General features: G+C 41.5%; 1 protein-coding gene across 1 annotated transcript in view; it reads left to right on the forward strand.

Moving 5' to 3' along the window:
* The window catches only part of lrp1ab (low density lipoprotein receptor-related protein 1Ab), a 130,977-nt gene that overhangs the window by 110,184 nt on the left and 4,153 nt on the right, over positions 1–16,640 (forward strand). Inside the window, exons 61-87 of the mRNA XM_088331251.1 lie at positions 648–836; positions 2,946–3,094; positions 3,171–3,264; positions 3,585–3,701; positions 3,796–3,915; positions 3,995–4,117; positions 5,333–5,458; positions 6,374–6,490; positions 7,025–7,131; positions 7,215–7,347; positions 7,430–7,552; positions 7,692–7,814; positions 7,898–8,035; positions 8,175–8,312; positions 8,395–8,514; positions 8,633–8,910; positions 9,969–10,147; positions 10,217–10,323; positions 10,410–10,529; positions 10,631–10,807; positions 10,903–11,043; positions 11,163–11,336; positions 12,039–12,200; positions 12,292–12,463; positions 13,449–13,550; positions 14,871–14,941; positions 16,543–16,636. Coding sequence (XP_088187377.1) covers positions 648–836; positions 2,946–3,094; positions 3,171–3,264; positions 3,585–3,701; positions 3,796–3,915; positions 3,995–4,117; positions 5,333–5,458; positions 6,374–6,490; positions 7,025–7,131; positions 7,215–7,347; positions 7,430–7,552; positions 7,692–7,814; positions 7,898–8,035; positions 8,175–8,312; positions 8,395–8,514; positions 8,633–8,910; positions 9,969–10,147; positions 10,217–10,323; positions 10,410–10,529; positions 10,631–10,807; positions 10,903–11,043; positions 11,163–11,336; positions 12,039–12,200; positions 12,292–12,463; positions 13,449–13,550; positions 14,871–14,941; positions 16,543–16,636 — 3,694 coding nt within the window. The remainder of the gene's footprint in view (positions 1–647; positions 837–2,945; positions 3,095–3,170; positions 3,265–3,584; positions 3,702–3,795; positions 3,916–3,994; positions 4,118–5,332; positions 5,459–6,373; positions 6,491–7,024; positions 7,132–7,214; positions 7,348–7,429; positions 7,553–7,691; positions 7,815–7,897; positions 8,036–8,174; positions 8,313–8,394; positions 8,515–8,632; positions 8,911–9,968; positions 10,148–10,216; positions 10,324–10,409; positions 10,530–10,630; positions 10,808–10,902; positions 11,044–11,162; positions 11,337–12,038; positions 12,201–12,291; positions 12,464–13,448; positions 13,551–14,870; positions 14,942–16,542; positions 16,637–16,640) is intronic.

Below are 16,640 nucleotides of genomic sequence, written 5' to 3' on the forward strand. Positions count from 1 at the left end.
TACTATTGGATGCAATCAGAATAAGTCATCAGGTGTTTGAATTATTAAACCAACTGTTCTGTTTTGATTGTGACGGGAACATAGTGTCCCAAACGTAACAGATGCAATCTTAATACTACAAAAAGTCTCGGTACTAAGTCACAACAGTTGAGCTGTTAGCTCGACGTAGGTTTTGAAAACAATGACGCATATGGATTATTACTGTATTTTACAACCAAATCAATTGTTTGTGTGATTCAAGTTTGCCATGAAAGGTAGAAAGTAACAGAGCATAAAACCTGATCAGGTTTATCGAACATTGCATCAGACTTAAGCTATAGCGTTTGCCGTTTTGCTGCACCCCATTTCAGCTTCTATTTGTTATTAGCCCTGCCTCCATATCTGCTAAGCCACAGCTGCAGCATTAAAATGTCAAATCACTCAAATTATTTATTGTTGACAATTTAGGTCCAAAATGCTTTTCTAATTCCTTAAATTATTGAAACATGCCATCTGGCCATTTGGTTAGGTACATAAATCAAATTGGGCTTTGATCTAGGAGTTATGTGTTTGTTATTATATAAAGAATGATGCACAATTGAAGTTAGTCATTGCACTCAGTTGGCTGATTTTGAGCTGTAACTGTAACACTAAACCACTCTTTGCAGTTCTTAACCAAGACATCCCTCACATCTTCGCCATGACCTTGTTTGAAGAGTATATCTACTGGACTGACTGGGAGACCAAGTCCATCAACAGAGCTCACAAGACTCGGGGAACCAACAAGACCACTCTTATAAGCACGCTCCATCGGCCTATGGATCTCCATATTTATCATCCTTCCCGCCAGCCCCAGGGTGAGAGACTCGGTGCACAAGGAATCATGCCAATTTTTACATTTATTACAATTAATATACAGGCAACTTGATAACTACTAAACCAATTTCCCCCTTTTCTACTACAGCGCGTATTTCATATGTTTTCATTACTTCTGCCATCCCGCCTCGTTTACTCATGTTACCACGGAATGGTTATGCCTCGGGCTGGGCAATATGTTTTGCGTATCCAGCAGTGGCCAGCCTGCATTCAGCACATTTCGACGCAGACGTGGCAGCTAGCACATATCAATAGGGGTTAACTTCAAAGAGGCTGACATTTGTGGTTCTAGCATTTGTGATCTAGCATTAGCCCTGCTTATTGGTGTGAGGTGCATTAACGCATATAAACCCTGGCTTACTCCGCTTTGCTGATGGGCAGTAAACTTGATTAATAAAAAATGATGCACAAGGCTGCTCATTGACCAGTTAAAACATGTTTCTGCTGTATTGTCATAACTGTATATTACATTTCAAATTGATTTCTAATTAACGAAATGTTGGATAGCAGCAGTCCGATCAATAGCAGGAATTATGCTGTGACATATGATAAATTACCCTGTCACAACAGCGTTATATAATTTTACTACCATTTAGCATCCAAATAACCAACCAGGGCAGCACAGCAGCGCAGTGGTTAGCGCTTGTGCGGCACAGTTCTGAGGTCATGAGATCGAACCTCCTGTGTGGAGTTTGCATGTTCTCTCCAAGCTTGCGCGGGTTTCCTCCGGGCACTCCGGTTTCCTCCCCATTCTAAAAAACAAACAAACATGCATGTCAGGTTAATTGGCCGGTCCAAATTGTCCCTAGGTGTGAATGAGCGAGTGAATTGTCTGTCCCTTTGTGCCCTGCGACTGGCTGGCAACCAGTTCAGGGTGTCCCCTGCCCACTGCCTGAGGATAGCTGGGATGGGCTCCAGCACCCCCACTACCTTACTGAGGATAAGCGGTGCAGATAATGGATGGATAACCAACCAACTATTTAGCAAACATTATATTGGTTGGGATAGGTGGTTGGATCCTTAAACCATTAGACTCGTCGTAGCACAAATTCCTGTGGTGTGTCTTGGGCAAGTACAATCCTGGTGGCGCCAGTTACTCCCCAGGCCCACAAATGGTTCCACTCAATACTTTTTTTTTTTATATCAAAGGGAAATATGGTTGCACATTTTTAAGATTCGAGACAAAAAGGTAAGATTCCTCAGGAAAAAAAATCATATAAAATATTTGACAAAGTAAGATCATATTTTAATTTTTTATTTCATGTTGAGGGGAAAAATCTGGAGAAAACAAAGGCATTGTGAAAAAAATAATACAGTACTCCCTTTCTATAACATGCTTTACTTTTTACTGTTTCGCTATGTCACGAAATTGGTGATAAGTCTAATAGTCCCAAAGATGGTAGCCATTGGTCATGAAAAATGTTTACAGAATAGAGTGCTTTTATTTGTTAAATGAATGTCCTGTAAAAATTTGTATTCTTTGATTTCAATGCATTGTAGAGTATTTAATTGGATAATAATTTGAAATAAAGGTTTCTACTTAATGGAATTAGCCTATCAGAGTTTTATTTTGGAACCCAACCCTTGGGTTAAACAAGGTATGTTTTGCAAAAATGACTGACTTGAATACATATAATCTACATTAACCCCATCCCAAACAAACTCAAAACAGACAGGCAAAATAGCAGTTTAACATTATTTGTAGAAAAAGAAAAAGTAATATACCTAACTGGGAGTGTGGTACAATGCACTACGATTACAAAGACATTACAGATTGTCGTTGGGATAAAAAGTTACCATCCTATCGCTCATTAGTCAAATTCCAACCATTTAATCTCCCCAGCCTTTTTTTCACAAGATAGAGTAAATAGCGTCCATTATCAGTATTTTCCAAATATTTATGGCTTGGCTACTCAGCAGCTTCCAGTGTCTAAAAATTGTCCGAGCGTAGGTCATGAGTCTTGTCTAGTCTAGTTTAGTATTTTGAAAGAAGAGGTGTACAAGTGGGAAACCACAGTTCTCATTGCTCTTATTGCTCTTGTGTTATTTTCTTGAATCTTGACAATTCTTCATTGTGACCTGCTTGGCAGTGAGGAACCATCCGTGCCAGACAAACAATGGAGGCTGCAGCAACCTATGCCTCCTCTCCCCAGGAGGTGGCTACAAATGTGCATGTCCCACCAACTTCTACCTTGCCAGTGACCAGCGTACCTGCATGTCCAACTGCACAGCCAGCCAGGTGACCAGAGCATCACAAACACCTTCATCACCAACTCGACATATACATTTGTTCATTTGTGCTTTTTGTTTTGTAGTTTGTCTGCAAAAACGATAAGTGCATTCCGTTCTGGTGGAAATGTGACACGGAGGACGATTGCGGTGATCGCTCAGACGAGCCCGCTGATTGTTGTGAGTGAAAAATTTCAGAACTTCTTCAAGCAGAAAGTTGTTATCGTAGATACATGACTTCAGGGTTCCTTCCGATCCTTGAAAAGTCTTCTATCTATCTATCTATGTACCCTGGTCATATCCCTCGAGAGGGGTGACCGACAGCAAGACAAACACATACACAAAAACAAAATAAAACAAAAAGTAGTTGTTTATTTCAATTGTGGGTTGTTGTTTTTTTCTTAAATTTTATTTCAAAAGAAATTACAGAAGTCTTAAAAAGCCTCGAATTTAACTTTTCAGCTGTAAGAACCCTGAACTTGTCCTTGCTTTTCTGACAGCCGAGTTCAAGTGCAGACCGGGCCAGTTCCAGTGCGGCACGGGCATCTGCACTAACCCTGCTTACATATGTGATGGAGATAACGACTGTCAGGACAATTCAGACGAAGCCAATTGCGGTAAGGCTCGTCTTCCGACACCGGATATTTAGTTTTCAGCAGACATTGGTGTGTCACAGATTGCTTATTGTGTATTTGTCTAACTACACGCCAGATATTCATGTTTGCCTGCCCAGTCAGTTCAAATGTTCCCACCCAAGTCGCTGCATTCCCGGAATCTTCCGCTGTAACGGCCAAGACAACTGCGGCGAGGGAGAGGATGAAAAAGACTGCCGTGAGTGATTTTCACTTTCATTCTGCCCAGATTCTTCGTTTCTCACCGTCACTAAATATTTGCCCGTTTCGCTCCATAGCTGAAGTCACGTGTGCCCCCACCCAGTTCCAATGCGCCATTACCAAACGTTGCATTCCTCGAGTCTGGGTGTGCGACCGTGACAATGATTGCGTGGATGGATCTGATGAACCTGCCAACTGCAGTAAGAAAGATATTTTTTGTGTTTTGAGAGATTATTTTTTTCAACACCGCTTCTGCCACCTATCAAAAGTCAACGTTTTCTTGTTTTTCTTGTCATCAATTTGCTTTTAGACTTTTGATTTGATTTATTTTTTCCGGATTGTTGCTAAGAACATCACATAGCGTATTTTTCAAATCACCCGGAAATAATAAAATGGAGGGCAGGCTAAAACAAAGACTTGTAGGAGACCCTTTCCCCAAATAGCTTATCTCTCAATTTTCCCACTCATAATCATAACGGTATTGCTTCTTACATCAATCAACAGTCAATGACTATGTACATGGGCTCACTCACTACATACATTTTATATTTTGTAAGTTTTTCACCTCATAAATTGTGTTGAACAACATCTGCAACAGCTGAATTAAAATGTATTAAAAAAGCTGACGCCAAATAACTACATTTTAATGGATTGGACTTTAATCTACACTACTGATTGTAAAGGCAACTTGACAAAATATAGTTGGCAGCGCAACACATGAGGACTGATCTCATCTCATTAGCTGCACCGCTTATAGGGTTGCGTAGGGTAGGGTCGCGGGGGTGCTGGAGGCCATCCCAGCAAGCAGTGGGCAGGGGACACCCTGAACTGGTTGCCAGCCAATCGCAGGGCACACAGGGACAGACAACTCGCTCGCTCATTCACACCCAGGGACAATTTGGACCGGCCAATCCACCTGAAGACATGCATCTTTGGAATGTGGGAGGAAACCGGAGTGCCCGGAGGAAACCCACGCAAGCACAGGGAGAACATACAAACTCCGCACAGGAAGTCCGGTAGCTGGATTTGAACCCACACAGGAGGTTCCCAAGACCTTAGAACTGTGCCTGCACACGCGCTAACCACTGCGCTGCCGTGCTGCCCTATATATTATATATTAGATGTAAATATTGATATATTTCTAAACCTTGGTTTGATTGAACAAATATTGTATTGTACAAATGGAGTTTGACAACGACCATATATATATATATATATATATATATATATATATATATATAGATTATAATTGTGCACTTTGAATTTTTTGTGCAGCACTTTGCAATTCATTGGCTGACAAGTGCTTTAAAATACATCTTGATTTGACGTGATAAATTAGATTAAATTGACTTCATGGATCAACTCCCCTTTTATCTCCTTGTAAATTTGATCTTTGAAAATGTTCTCACTTCTAGCCCAGATGACATGTGGTGTAGACGAGTTCCGTTGTAAAGACTCGGGACGCTGCATCCCAGCACGCTGGAAGTGTGATGGTGAAGATGACTGCGGCGATGCCTCTGATGAGCCCAAGGAGGAGTGTGGTGAGTATGTTGATTTCAAGCGGGAGCTCCTCCACCTTTGGGGTCACATTACGGCAGGGTGACAAAATCTTTAACTTGAAGAAAATTTTGGGGTAGCTATTTAATTGGGGTAATACATGGGCTAATACATCAATTAAATAGCTAACGCTGGGGTCGGGAAACTTTTTGATCCAAAGAACCATGAAACAATATATGTATAATGTTGTTTCCCGTGAGAGCCACAACATATATGATGAGACTATGAGAGTAAAATCAACAAAATCGCCAAACCTGCTCTCCAGGCAAAAGTGCATTTTATTTCACTGGGTGACACTTGATGATTTCATGAATTAATAATAATGCCAGAGCCTGTTTCCCGTATCAACAAATATCGCACTGAAAATGTTTCTCTTAAGATCGTGAAGGATAATTTTGACCGTCATTTTTGTCGTAAATAATGGTTTTAAAACAAAGCACGAGCAGAATTCCTTCTTAAAAATGTCACTACATACTGCAACCGAGAAGGATACGGATGTATTTACCTCTATTGTGCATTGTTGGGCATCCATCACTTGACTAACTAGCGCAAATGAATGTCTTGAAAAAATATCCAAGAAATGGTAGAAAGCAGCCGACCGATATGTATTCTGATGCTTTTCATTGGGTAAGAGACATGGAATAAAAATTTTATGACATTTCCTCTTACCAGCCTTTAAGGTAAAAAAGTACAAGTTATCTGCCGCTCGTTGTAGAAATACGGTGTAAATGCATTAAAAAAGTGAATTTTATCTCCAAGCCTGTACTCATGAAAACAGTCACACCTGGCTTGTGAGCCGTACGTCCCACCCTACCGAGCTAGCGGGTCATAAATGGCAACACATACTGGAAGTTCTTTGATCAGCTGCAATTACAATGCTCATTTCTCAATGTGTGCAGCTGAGAGGACATGTGAGCCATACCAGTTCCGTTGCAAAAACAACCGCTGTGTCCCGGGCCGCTGGCAGTGCGACTACGACAACGACTGCGGAGACAACTCAGACGAAGACAAATGCGGTTGGTATCACGTTTTCACTGTACCCTCATGTCCACTCTCGATAACCCTCAGCTCCTTTTGCACCAACGCGTTGACCATGACTAAAACATCAAATCACTGTCATAGAAAATGCATTTCATCTCGTCTAATGTCTGTTTCATTTCATACTGTCCTGTTGGCATGAACCAGAGGTGAGTCTATTCAACATTAACATCAAACATTTTAGTGTGTGTGTGTGTGTGTGTGTGTGTGTGTGTGTGTGTGTGTGTGTGTGTGTGTGTGTGTTGTTTTTTTTTGTCAGTTTGTGTCATGCTTTTGTCCAGCTGTGAGCTCTTCATTCAGAGTCTGCAAGGAGACTTGTATGTCGTAAACAGCCATTGGATAAACCTTTGTGCCTTTTTTTTTTTCTGGGACCTGTTTCTAATATCATCATTGTATTTTTTGCTGAGCTCCTTTCATTATTTCCCCTTGACTAGCTATTGTCTGTTTTGATGGAGGACAAGATGCAGAAGTTGCCCATCCTTCGTTTAAGCCTCACTTTTCTTTCCGTGCAGTGCCTCGGCAATGTTCCGAGAGTGAGTTTGCTTGCACCAACGGACGTTGCATCGCTGGGCGTTGGAAGTGCGACGGAGACCACGACTGTGCTGATGGTTCCGATGAGGTGGCCAAAATGAATGTGCTCGATCATCATTAGACAGGGTAAAGCCTGACATTTGCTGTTTTTTTATGTTTTTTTATCTCTAGGATGGCTGTGACATCAAGTGTGACAATGATCAGTTCCAGTGTCTAAACGGCCACTGTATTCCTATTCGCTGGCGTTGTGACGCTGACCCTGATTGCATGGATGGCAGTGATGAGGAGAACTGCCACACTGCAGGTGAATGCACGTTCTGTTTTTGTTCCTGCTCTTGGATTTTTTTCGGTAGTCCTAAAGTGAAAGTCATTTCCCTTTGTTCCAGCTGGCCGTCACTGTCCTTCGGATGAGTTCCAGTGCAACAACACTCTGTGCAAACCTCTTGCTTGGAAGTGTGATGGAGAGGATGACTGTGGAGACAACTCTGATGAGAGTCCAGAAGATTGCAGTGAGTGTAAAAGGGTTATTGGGAAAAATTGCTTTCATACATTAGGTGTTTAATTTGTTTAATTCTGCTTATTTTTTCCTTCCTCTTACCTCTACCCTAATTTGCCAAACTTTATTTTTTTCACATTTCTGATCCTAAGGGAAGTTCCAGTGTCCTCCCACTAGAGCTTTCCGATGCCAAAACGACCGTGTCTGCCTGCAGATATCAAAGAGATGCGACGGCATCAATCACTGCGGTGACAAATCGGATGAAAAAAATTGTGGTAAGTGTCGTATAAGCCTTTAAACCACTTTTTATACCACAGATCTTTTGAAAGAGTTTGATGAGTGGTTGACATCCTCACAGAAGTCCATCCAGCTGTTCCTGCTTGTGAGAAAGACGAGTTTTTGTGCGCAAATGGAAAATGTATCAGCTCCACATTGAGATGCAACGTCTTTAATGACTGCGAGGACTATGGCTCAGACGAGATCAACTGCAAAACAGGTTTATATTGTGCGCTGTGGGTAGAGAATTATCAAGTTCCCAGGGCTGCAACTATTTGAAAATTTAGTGTTAATCTATTTTGGGGCGTGAAATGGAACTTTACTGAAAAGGTTAGCAAATATGTCTTGTGTGTGACCAGAAACCAAGCTAAACGACTGCAGGAGTAACCAAACTCATTGTGGCGATGGGGACGAGGCCCACTGCGTCACCAATGGCACTGATGCCTTCTGTTCCTGTAAACTGGGCTTCCAGAAAACTGGACATCGCACCTGTAGAGGTAAACATGCACTAAAGATCTCAATATAAAAATATTCCAGCCTTGTTTTATTGAACGAGTCTGATTTGTCACTTTTTCATAGACAAGAATGAATGTCTTCAGTTTGGTGCATGTTCTCATATCTGTAACAACACAAAGGGCTCCTACAAATGCAGCTGCTACAAATACTTCACAAGGATCAATGACACCTGCAAAGCTGACAGTGAGCATCAGCACAAACTTGCTTTTAAGATTTTATACAACTAACTGTTCAATCCATTAATGCTTGCCGAGGCCTCATTTGCATTTATTGGTGTAATTTGCTGTCCTCTGTCCTCCAGACGTTAACAGTAGTCAGCAGGTTCTCTACATCGCCGATGACAACGAAATACGCAGCCTGGATCCTGGTATGCCCAACTGGCGTTATGAACAAACCTTCCAAGGGGATGCTAGCGTGCGGATTGATGCGATGGACCTGCATGTGAAGACCAATCGCATCTTCTGGACCAACTGGCACACGGGCCGAATCTCCTCCTATGAACTTCCGGGGCAGTCCACTTTATCGTCCAACTCACACCGTAACAGGAGGCAGAGTGCAGGCAGGATAACCAACCTACAGGTACAACTCCACTTGAATTGGTTCTTTAATTGTGAAGCAATTTCAGTTGTGTTTGCTATCACAATGGAGTGAAGCATTTTATGATTTCTGCTCACATGTAAGAAAAAAAGTACCCACAAAAATAAATCATGTGAGGTGAATTGTTCCTTTCAAATAGTCACAGACTTATCACGATATTCACATTTCAATCTCAATACCCTTAGCCATACAAATACTTAGCTATTTGCCATTTTCAAAACTGCAGGGATAAAAAAATTAAGAAAACGCTAAGAAAGCACACACAAATTTTAACATAAAATAGTATTAAAAAATGAATAAGAAATTTGAATATGAATAAGATTTATGAAGTGATATCCATCTTTTTAATTCTATATCTGGGGGCAGTCATTTGCACAATTTCAGTAAGTGGTTATGTGTATCGCTCTACAGGACTTTTCTTAGGGCAGTGGTTATGACATTTAATTAACACGCAAAAAGGTGCCCGGTTTGGGACCAGGTGGAAACATTTGTTGTCCTGAAGAGGGATGGGCGCCACCAGCCTGGACCTGCCAAAGACACCATAGAAATGGTGCCCCTACAACCTTAGTGGTTAAGGGTGCCAGCTACCCACCCACCAAGAGCACAGGCTAAAAAAAAAAAAACTAAACCTAATGGTTTTCCTCATGCAGTTTAGCCTCTAGGCAGCAGAGTTGTGGGCATGACGTGCATGTTTGTCACACATGAGAAAAGATGAAAGTTCAGAATAAATTCTATACAAAAATAATTCAGTAAGGGACGTTTCTTTCATTAGTCATATAATGCTTGTGATTATGTTTTCAAATCTTTTCTGTTTGAAAATGTGTTGTTTGAAGGAATAACATCCCTTTGTATTTTTATTAGCATTTGACTCTATTGATGTCCTAGCAGTAGCCCTGATATAGTAATATATTTTTATTTATTTAATTTGAATATTGAATGTATTTTATTTATTAGGTTGTATTTTCATTTCTGTGTTGCTCCTACTTAGATAAAAACCTTCTTAGTAGGGCAAATTAGTAAACTTATTTTGTGTGATACAGATTAAGGAGCTGAAGATGCCTCGAGGAATCGCCGTGGACTGGGTGGCTGGCAACCTGTACTGGACTGACTCTGGCCGAGATGTCATTGAAGTGGCTCAAATGTCGGGCCAGCATTGCAAGACTCTTATCTCGGGCATGATTGACGAACCATATGCCATTGTGGTAGATCCACAGAGAGGGTACGACATGAACTGGATATCGATTTTATTAGCTCAGGATTTTGATTAGAAAATGGTATTATATTTCAGCACCATGTACTGGACAGACTGGGGGAACCATCCCAAAATTGAGACAGCTGCCATGGATGGAACCCTCAGACAGACTCTTGTGCATGAGAACATCCAGTGGCCAACTGGTCAGATTTATTTAACTAAGATGACATGTTCATTTTGAGAAAAACAAGCAACTTGGTGTAATGTACAACATCTTTTGACTCTCCAGGTTTGGCAGTGGACTACTTCAACGAGCGTCTTTACTGGGCAGATGCAAAACTATCAGTTATTGGAAGTGTTCGTCTGGATGGGTCTGATCCCGTCATTGCTGTCTCAGGCATCAAAAATAGTTGAGTTCTTGCATTCTAAGAAAAGCAGTAACATATTTCATGAAAAAATAATTGTGTGAAATGAACGTGTTAACGATGCTTGTCCTTGGTTAACTTCCAGATCTGGCCCATCCATTTAGCATTGATATCTTTGAGGACTACATTTATGGTGTCACGTTAGTCAATAACTTTGTTTTCCGGGTCAACAAGTTTGGAAAAGGCTCCATGGAGACTCTCACCACGGGCATCAACCATGCCACTGACATTGTCCTATACCACCGATACAAGCAGCCAGAGAGTGAGTAATTCTTAAATTTTAAACTTGCATCGCATTCTCACATTATCTATTTTTGGGGACTCATACTGATTTTGTTTGTGTTTCTGTCTCATTAGTGAACAACCCATGTGACAGGAAGAAATGTGAGTGGCTATGTCTGCTCAGCCCCGGTGGACCTGTGTGCACCTGTCCCAACAAATTTGTTGCAGACAACGGTACATGTGTGGAGAGGTCCAGCCCGACCCAATCACCATTTTGTAAGTCTGCAGTAATACTTGGTCTTGCAGATGGAACATTTTAACACCTATAAAGAACACCTATAGGCTGCAAGTGCTTGTGTAAGTGAATTCTTCTAAAACCGGGGGCCTTTCCACAGCGCCCCCCTCTGGCCCCTGTGACATTCAGTGTCTGAACGGCGGGAGCTGCTTCCTTAATGCACGACAGGTGCCCAAATGTCGCTGCCAGCCGAGCTACACTGGAGAAAAATGTGAGATCAATCAATGCAGGGACTACTGCAAGAACGGCGGCACCTGCACTGCTTCCCACACAGGTGAGACGGGGAAAAAAGACATCATCACACACTTGCCTGGGTATCATCTTCAAATTCGGAGGGAAGATATACTAATTTTTAAGTAATTTTTCACACTAAAAGCTTGCATAAGCAATAACGACCTCCTTCACATTGCCACACCATCCCGCACCCTCAGATAATCTTCCTTCCTTCATTTTACTTTGCCCGCTGCTTGTCTCCGCTCCATAGGGAGCAGAGCTTTCAGCCACTCTTTGCCCCAGCTCTGGAACTCATTGCCATCTGACCTCCGGAATTCTGCCACCCTGTCCACATTCAAATCCAGACTCAAATCCTACCTCTTCAAACTTGCTTTTTCATGATCTTTTAACTCCACTGTATTTTTATTTCCTATTTATTACTTGCTTGTTTCATTCTTTCTTTATTGTCGTTTGGTACTCTATGTACAGCGGGTGTCCTGAAAGGCGCTTTGAAGTAGAATGTATTATTATTATTATCATTATTATTAATTATTTCACACTAAATATTAGGCATACTAGTTTCACTTATTAGGAATGTATAGTCAATAAAATCAAAACAGATCTGAAATTACCTACCTGAACAGGTAATTAGTATTCCAGTGATCAGTAAAAAGTCCCTTTTAGTTATTGAATGTCACACTTTAACAAAGAAACCTGGACTTGCATTTTTCAGTAAATATGTCAAGTGGTCTGTATGTCACAGGAGCTGCGACATGCCGATGTCCAAAAGGTTTCACGGGCCCCACCTGCAACCGTCACACTTGTCAGAACTACTGCCAGAATGGAGGAAACTGCTCCGTCAACTCGGGTAATCAACCAACCTGCAGCTGCCCGACTGAGTTTCACGGAGATCAGTGCCAGTACAGTAAGAGCATAACTTGATATTCTCTTCATAAAGCATTCATGTGTCTTTTGACAAACACCTCCTGAGTATGAAACTTCTCACATCCTGTAAGGTAAATGCGAAGGTTACTGCGAGAACGGCGGAACATGCTTGCAAACGTCCAACGGCACCAAAGTGTGCCAGTGCTCCAGTCAGTACATCGGACACCAGTGTGAGCTGAACAAGTGTGTCTTCTGTGGCACTGGCCGCTGTTTGACGGCCGCCTCGGGAGAAGTCTCTTGCAGGTAAACACACATGGCTACTTAGATATTTTCAATATCATTAGGATGTGAATCCGGCTGCCCGGTGCCGCACAAGTCAACATCTAACTGCAGGTGTAAGAAAACATTACAACACACACAAATCCTAAATATTATTTTTCTTTTTTCACTATACAAAATTGTTTCTCATATTTTAAACTGGACATTTGATGTGTAGAGATACAAAAAAGGAAAAAATGATATAAATATTATAAGAAATATGTATAAAAAAAAAAAGTTAGCAAATGTATCTGCCACCAACGTTACCATTAATAAATGAAAAGGGATATATTGCAATACTTATAAGACAGAGTGAAGCTGCAAAAACTTACGGGTACCTACTGAAATGAAAGTAATGTTTAAATTGAGGAAAATACCGATTTGGAAATATAGTTCCCTCAATTATTATATCTTTTAAATTCCTTTTTTTCACCATCCGTATTCGTTCTTATTTTTAACTTGGACTTTTACATTTTGTTCGAACAAGAAAAATGAAAAAAATGATAGAAATGAATGTGAAAACCACAAATGAAAAAAAGCTTACAATAAGCAACATTATCTGTCAACAGAACCGCAATTTTCTTGGATTATTTATGATTATTTCACGTTTTTTCCCCCTCAATTTCTTTTGCCGGGCAGTGCCATTTTATCTGTCCCACTATGTTATACAAACCATGCAATTCCATTGACTTGTGTTCAGAATTTGCCATAAAATGATATCATTAAGTTTAGATAGGTGATATCACTTTTTTCTTTATAAAGGCCAAACCAGCTACTCAGTTGCTTCAGTAATCATCGATGCAAAGTCCAGATACCTCAAGTCATTTTGAACAAATAAAATTAACAACTTTCAATGACCATCACACAAAAGTTACAATTCATTCCTTCAGGTTCCATTGAAATTGAAATCACTATTTTCTTGAGTGGTCTTTTACATTAAATAACGTTTCTTGTGTTTGTGTGTATGCAGTTGCCCCAACGGTCAAACGCAACCGAGCTGCTACACTTGCTTGGACTACTGCTCTAATGGACAATGTACTGTTGACAGTCGTACATTGTTGCCCCAGTGCAGGTAAGATGACACACAGTTTCTAAACACGTCCTTTTTATGGAGGGCTGATCCTGACACCTGTATAATTAATTCCTAAATAAAAAAATACCTACAAATATATGCCGACATAAATTAAGAAAAATACAAGTCAATCAGGTAATACAGTGCATAAATATAAGACATAAATTCAATGTATTTGTTCATTCTTGTGATTTTTTATTCATTTATTTTCGTATTTATTTTTTCAGAATGTTATTCAAATGAGGAAAGTTGAATACCTACCAACACTTCCGCTTTTCACACCTTAAAAACACCAACCACTTTTTAAAATAAATCTACCACTTTTTTCAATTCAAACAACAGGAAAAAAATCTTGACACGAGACTAGTAGTATAGTGTACTGCTACTTTATTTTGAAATGAAACAAAGTTTTGTGTGTGAATAAACTTCTCCAATGATCACAGTAGATTTTCATCATGGTAAGTTAGCCACTTCCGCTTTTAAACAAGCACATGTTATTGTTGTTATTTTAATCTCGACAGGGACTATGTTTCATGTGTAAAATTAGAGTGTGAACTAAAATATACTCCTTTTTAATGTCAAAAGGTTGGTATGTATAGCTTTCCCCTATTGATTGATCAGCAACATGTTTACTTGACTAGCTTGGCGGCCCTCAGTGGCTACGTGCTAGATTTGGGAAGACATTGCATTTGATCAATGCACTCTTCGATCAAGCAAATGGTGAAAAGCTCAGCCAGTTCGATCAGACCCCTCATTAATACACTACAAAACAAATGACAAAATATATGACTAAATCCCTAAAGTTGCTTCAGTGCTATTTATTTCATGTTTAAGGTTTATATAAGTATGTTTAAGGCTTTGATACGTAACCTGTATTGTTTTGTTCTAAAAAAATAAACAATTCATAAAATAATATGCTCTATCAAGATAAATTAAGTAAAGTTTTGCTTAATTCTGGAAGATGGGCTTCAAGTGTTTGGCTACTTCCTCCTTCGTGGTAGAAAGTGGGCAAAAAAAAGCGATCCCTGGATTCCGAGAGGAGAACCATGCGTACAGGCAAATGCCACCTGAACACTAGTTCCGGGGTTGATCGGCTGTGGCTAGAGCACCTGAGCAAGGGTGCGTAAAGTTGTGAGAAACACCCCATAAACCCAGGAAATATTACTGATGATGTGTTGAGGTGCATCAGTAGATTTTTTTGCACTAACTTTATATTTACGTATTTATATATTTATCCCTACATGTGGCAGGATTGGTCCTCCTTATCTTACAAACTATAAAAAAATATAACGACTCACACAAGTCTAACTTTGTGTTCAGGTGTCCCGCAGCATGGAGAGGTTACAGGTGTGATATTGTTTCTTCTCTGGATTCCTCTGCATCCAGTGGGAGTAAGTCATAGATTTCTTCTTCTTCCAATCAAATGAATGTAACTACAGTTCCAGAGGTGGTGCTTCAAGCACTCAATGTTACCTCTGCGCATGCGCAGTTTGGGAAATGTATACCAAAAATTAGTCATTCATCACACCTCGGCCACTAAGAATATCTATGAATTCCGGTCTCACCACGGTAATGTTTCCTTCAGAATCTTCTCGCATGAACAGGAGGATTCCGAGTGACAAGATGCTCAAGCGGTCATACGGGACTCATAGAACCGTAGTTTCATTCGTTCTATTTTGTGCCGTAGTCATGAGGAACCCCAGAAACAAACCTCACTGAGAAGCCTCTGTTGAATTAAAGACAACATCGACCGGTGTGGGGGAGGCCACATCAACGCTGTAAAACCTGGCCAAAGTGCTAGGAGATGCCGAACACGCGGCAGCCCAGGTGTCCTTGAAGGACACCTCCTTCAATGCGACCCAGGAAGTAGTAACGGCCCTGGTTAAATGGCATCACACCCTTGAAGACAGGGGGCGGCAAACAGTTGCATAAGAACAGTGAATGAACTTCACAATCTAGTGGGTCATTCGCTGTCTAGACAAGACAGAACCCTTACACGAGCCACCATAAAAAACAAAAAGTTGATTGGAAGAAAAAAACTAACTGTCGCACCGATGTAACGACGCAACACACGCAGAGGGCACAAGAGCTCGGGGCACAAGAGCTCGGGCCACAAGGGCCCGAGAGAGACGTGAAACAGGGGCTTGAATCCCAGTATGCGTGGTGGGCTGCAACGGCTGCGCCGTTGAGCAACACGACTCCCTGTTGGGCAACACAGCTCCCGGCGAGGCGAGACTGCAGGTAAGGGCCTGGGGGAATAAACATGGGTGAAACCCCAAACCCACCCGGCGAGGTAAATATTACTTGTCTCATGAGCCATCACGGTACGCTTAAGTGCACCCACAACAGCAGAGGCAAAAACCTACCCCTCAACAGGAACCCTGCAGAGGGTCCTCCACGAGGCCTCGGACAGGGGAAACTGCACCAGCCACACCTGGCGGCAGGCCTGTACCAAGAAGAACAAGCCACGGCCAGGTCCAGGTCCCTGGACGACGGGGGAGGCCGGACCAAAAAAGCAAGGAGGCGGGACTCACGAAAGTGGGATGTCAACACCGCCAAGGAGATCGCATGGAGTCTCCTGGTGCCAACCCAGGGGCAGCAAGAGGGGTGCAGTCCCGTAGGCGAAAAAAACAAACGGAAGGCCACTCTCGCCGATCCAGCAGAAGAAAAACAAACCCCTGAGCAGCTTTTGGAGGGCGAAAAAACACGCAGCTCTGACGAAAAAAGTTACAAGGCTAAAAGCAGTAAGTAAAAACATCAATTTCTGCAAGAGGAAGATAGCAGTATGTACTCGCCACGCAAGAAGGTAAAATGACATTTATAGATAATCCTGATGGCCTATATGTGCTGAAAGATTAATTTTTGGTAAGCAATTCTGGAACAGCGCATGCGCGAAGGTAACATTCAGTGCTTGAAGCATCGCCCCTGGCAGTCAGGAGGGCTGAAATTGAACCTGTACTAGATTTTGCTCACCATATTTTCTCTCTCCCAGGCTCGACTTCAGTGGTGGTCCCGGTGCTTCTTCTGCTCTTATTGGCACTGTTGGTTGTCGGCGCCATCTTGTGGTACAAGCGGAGAATGCGAGGGTAA

Source organism: Urocampus carinirostris, chromosome 3 (assembly GCF_059441175.1).
Source record: "Urocampus carinirostris isolate Australia breed hairy pipefish chromosome 3, RoL_Ucar_1.0, whole genome shotgun sequence".
Taxonomy (NCBI): domain Eukaryota; kingdom Metazoa; phylum Chordata; class Actinopteri; order Syngnathiformes; family Syngnathidae; genus Urocampus; species Urocampus carinirostris.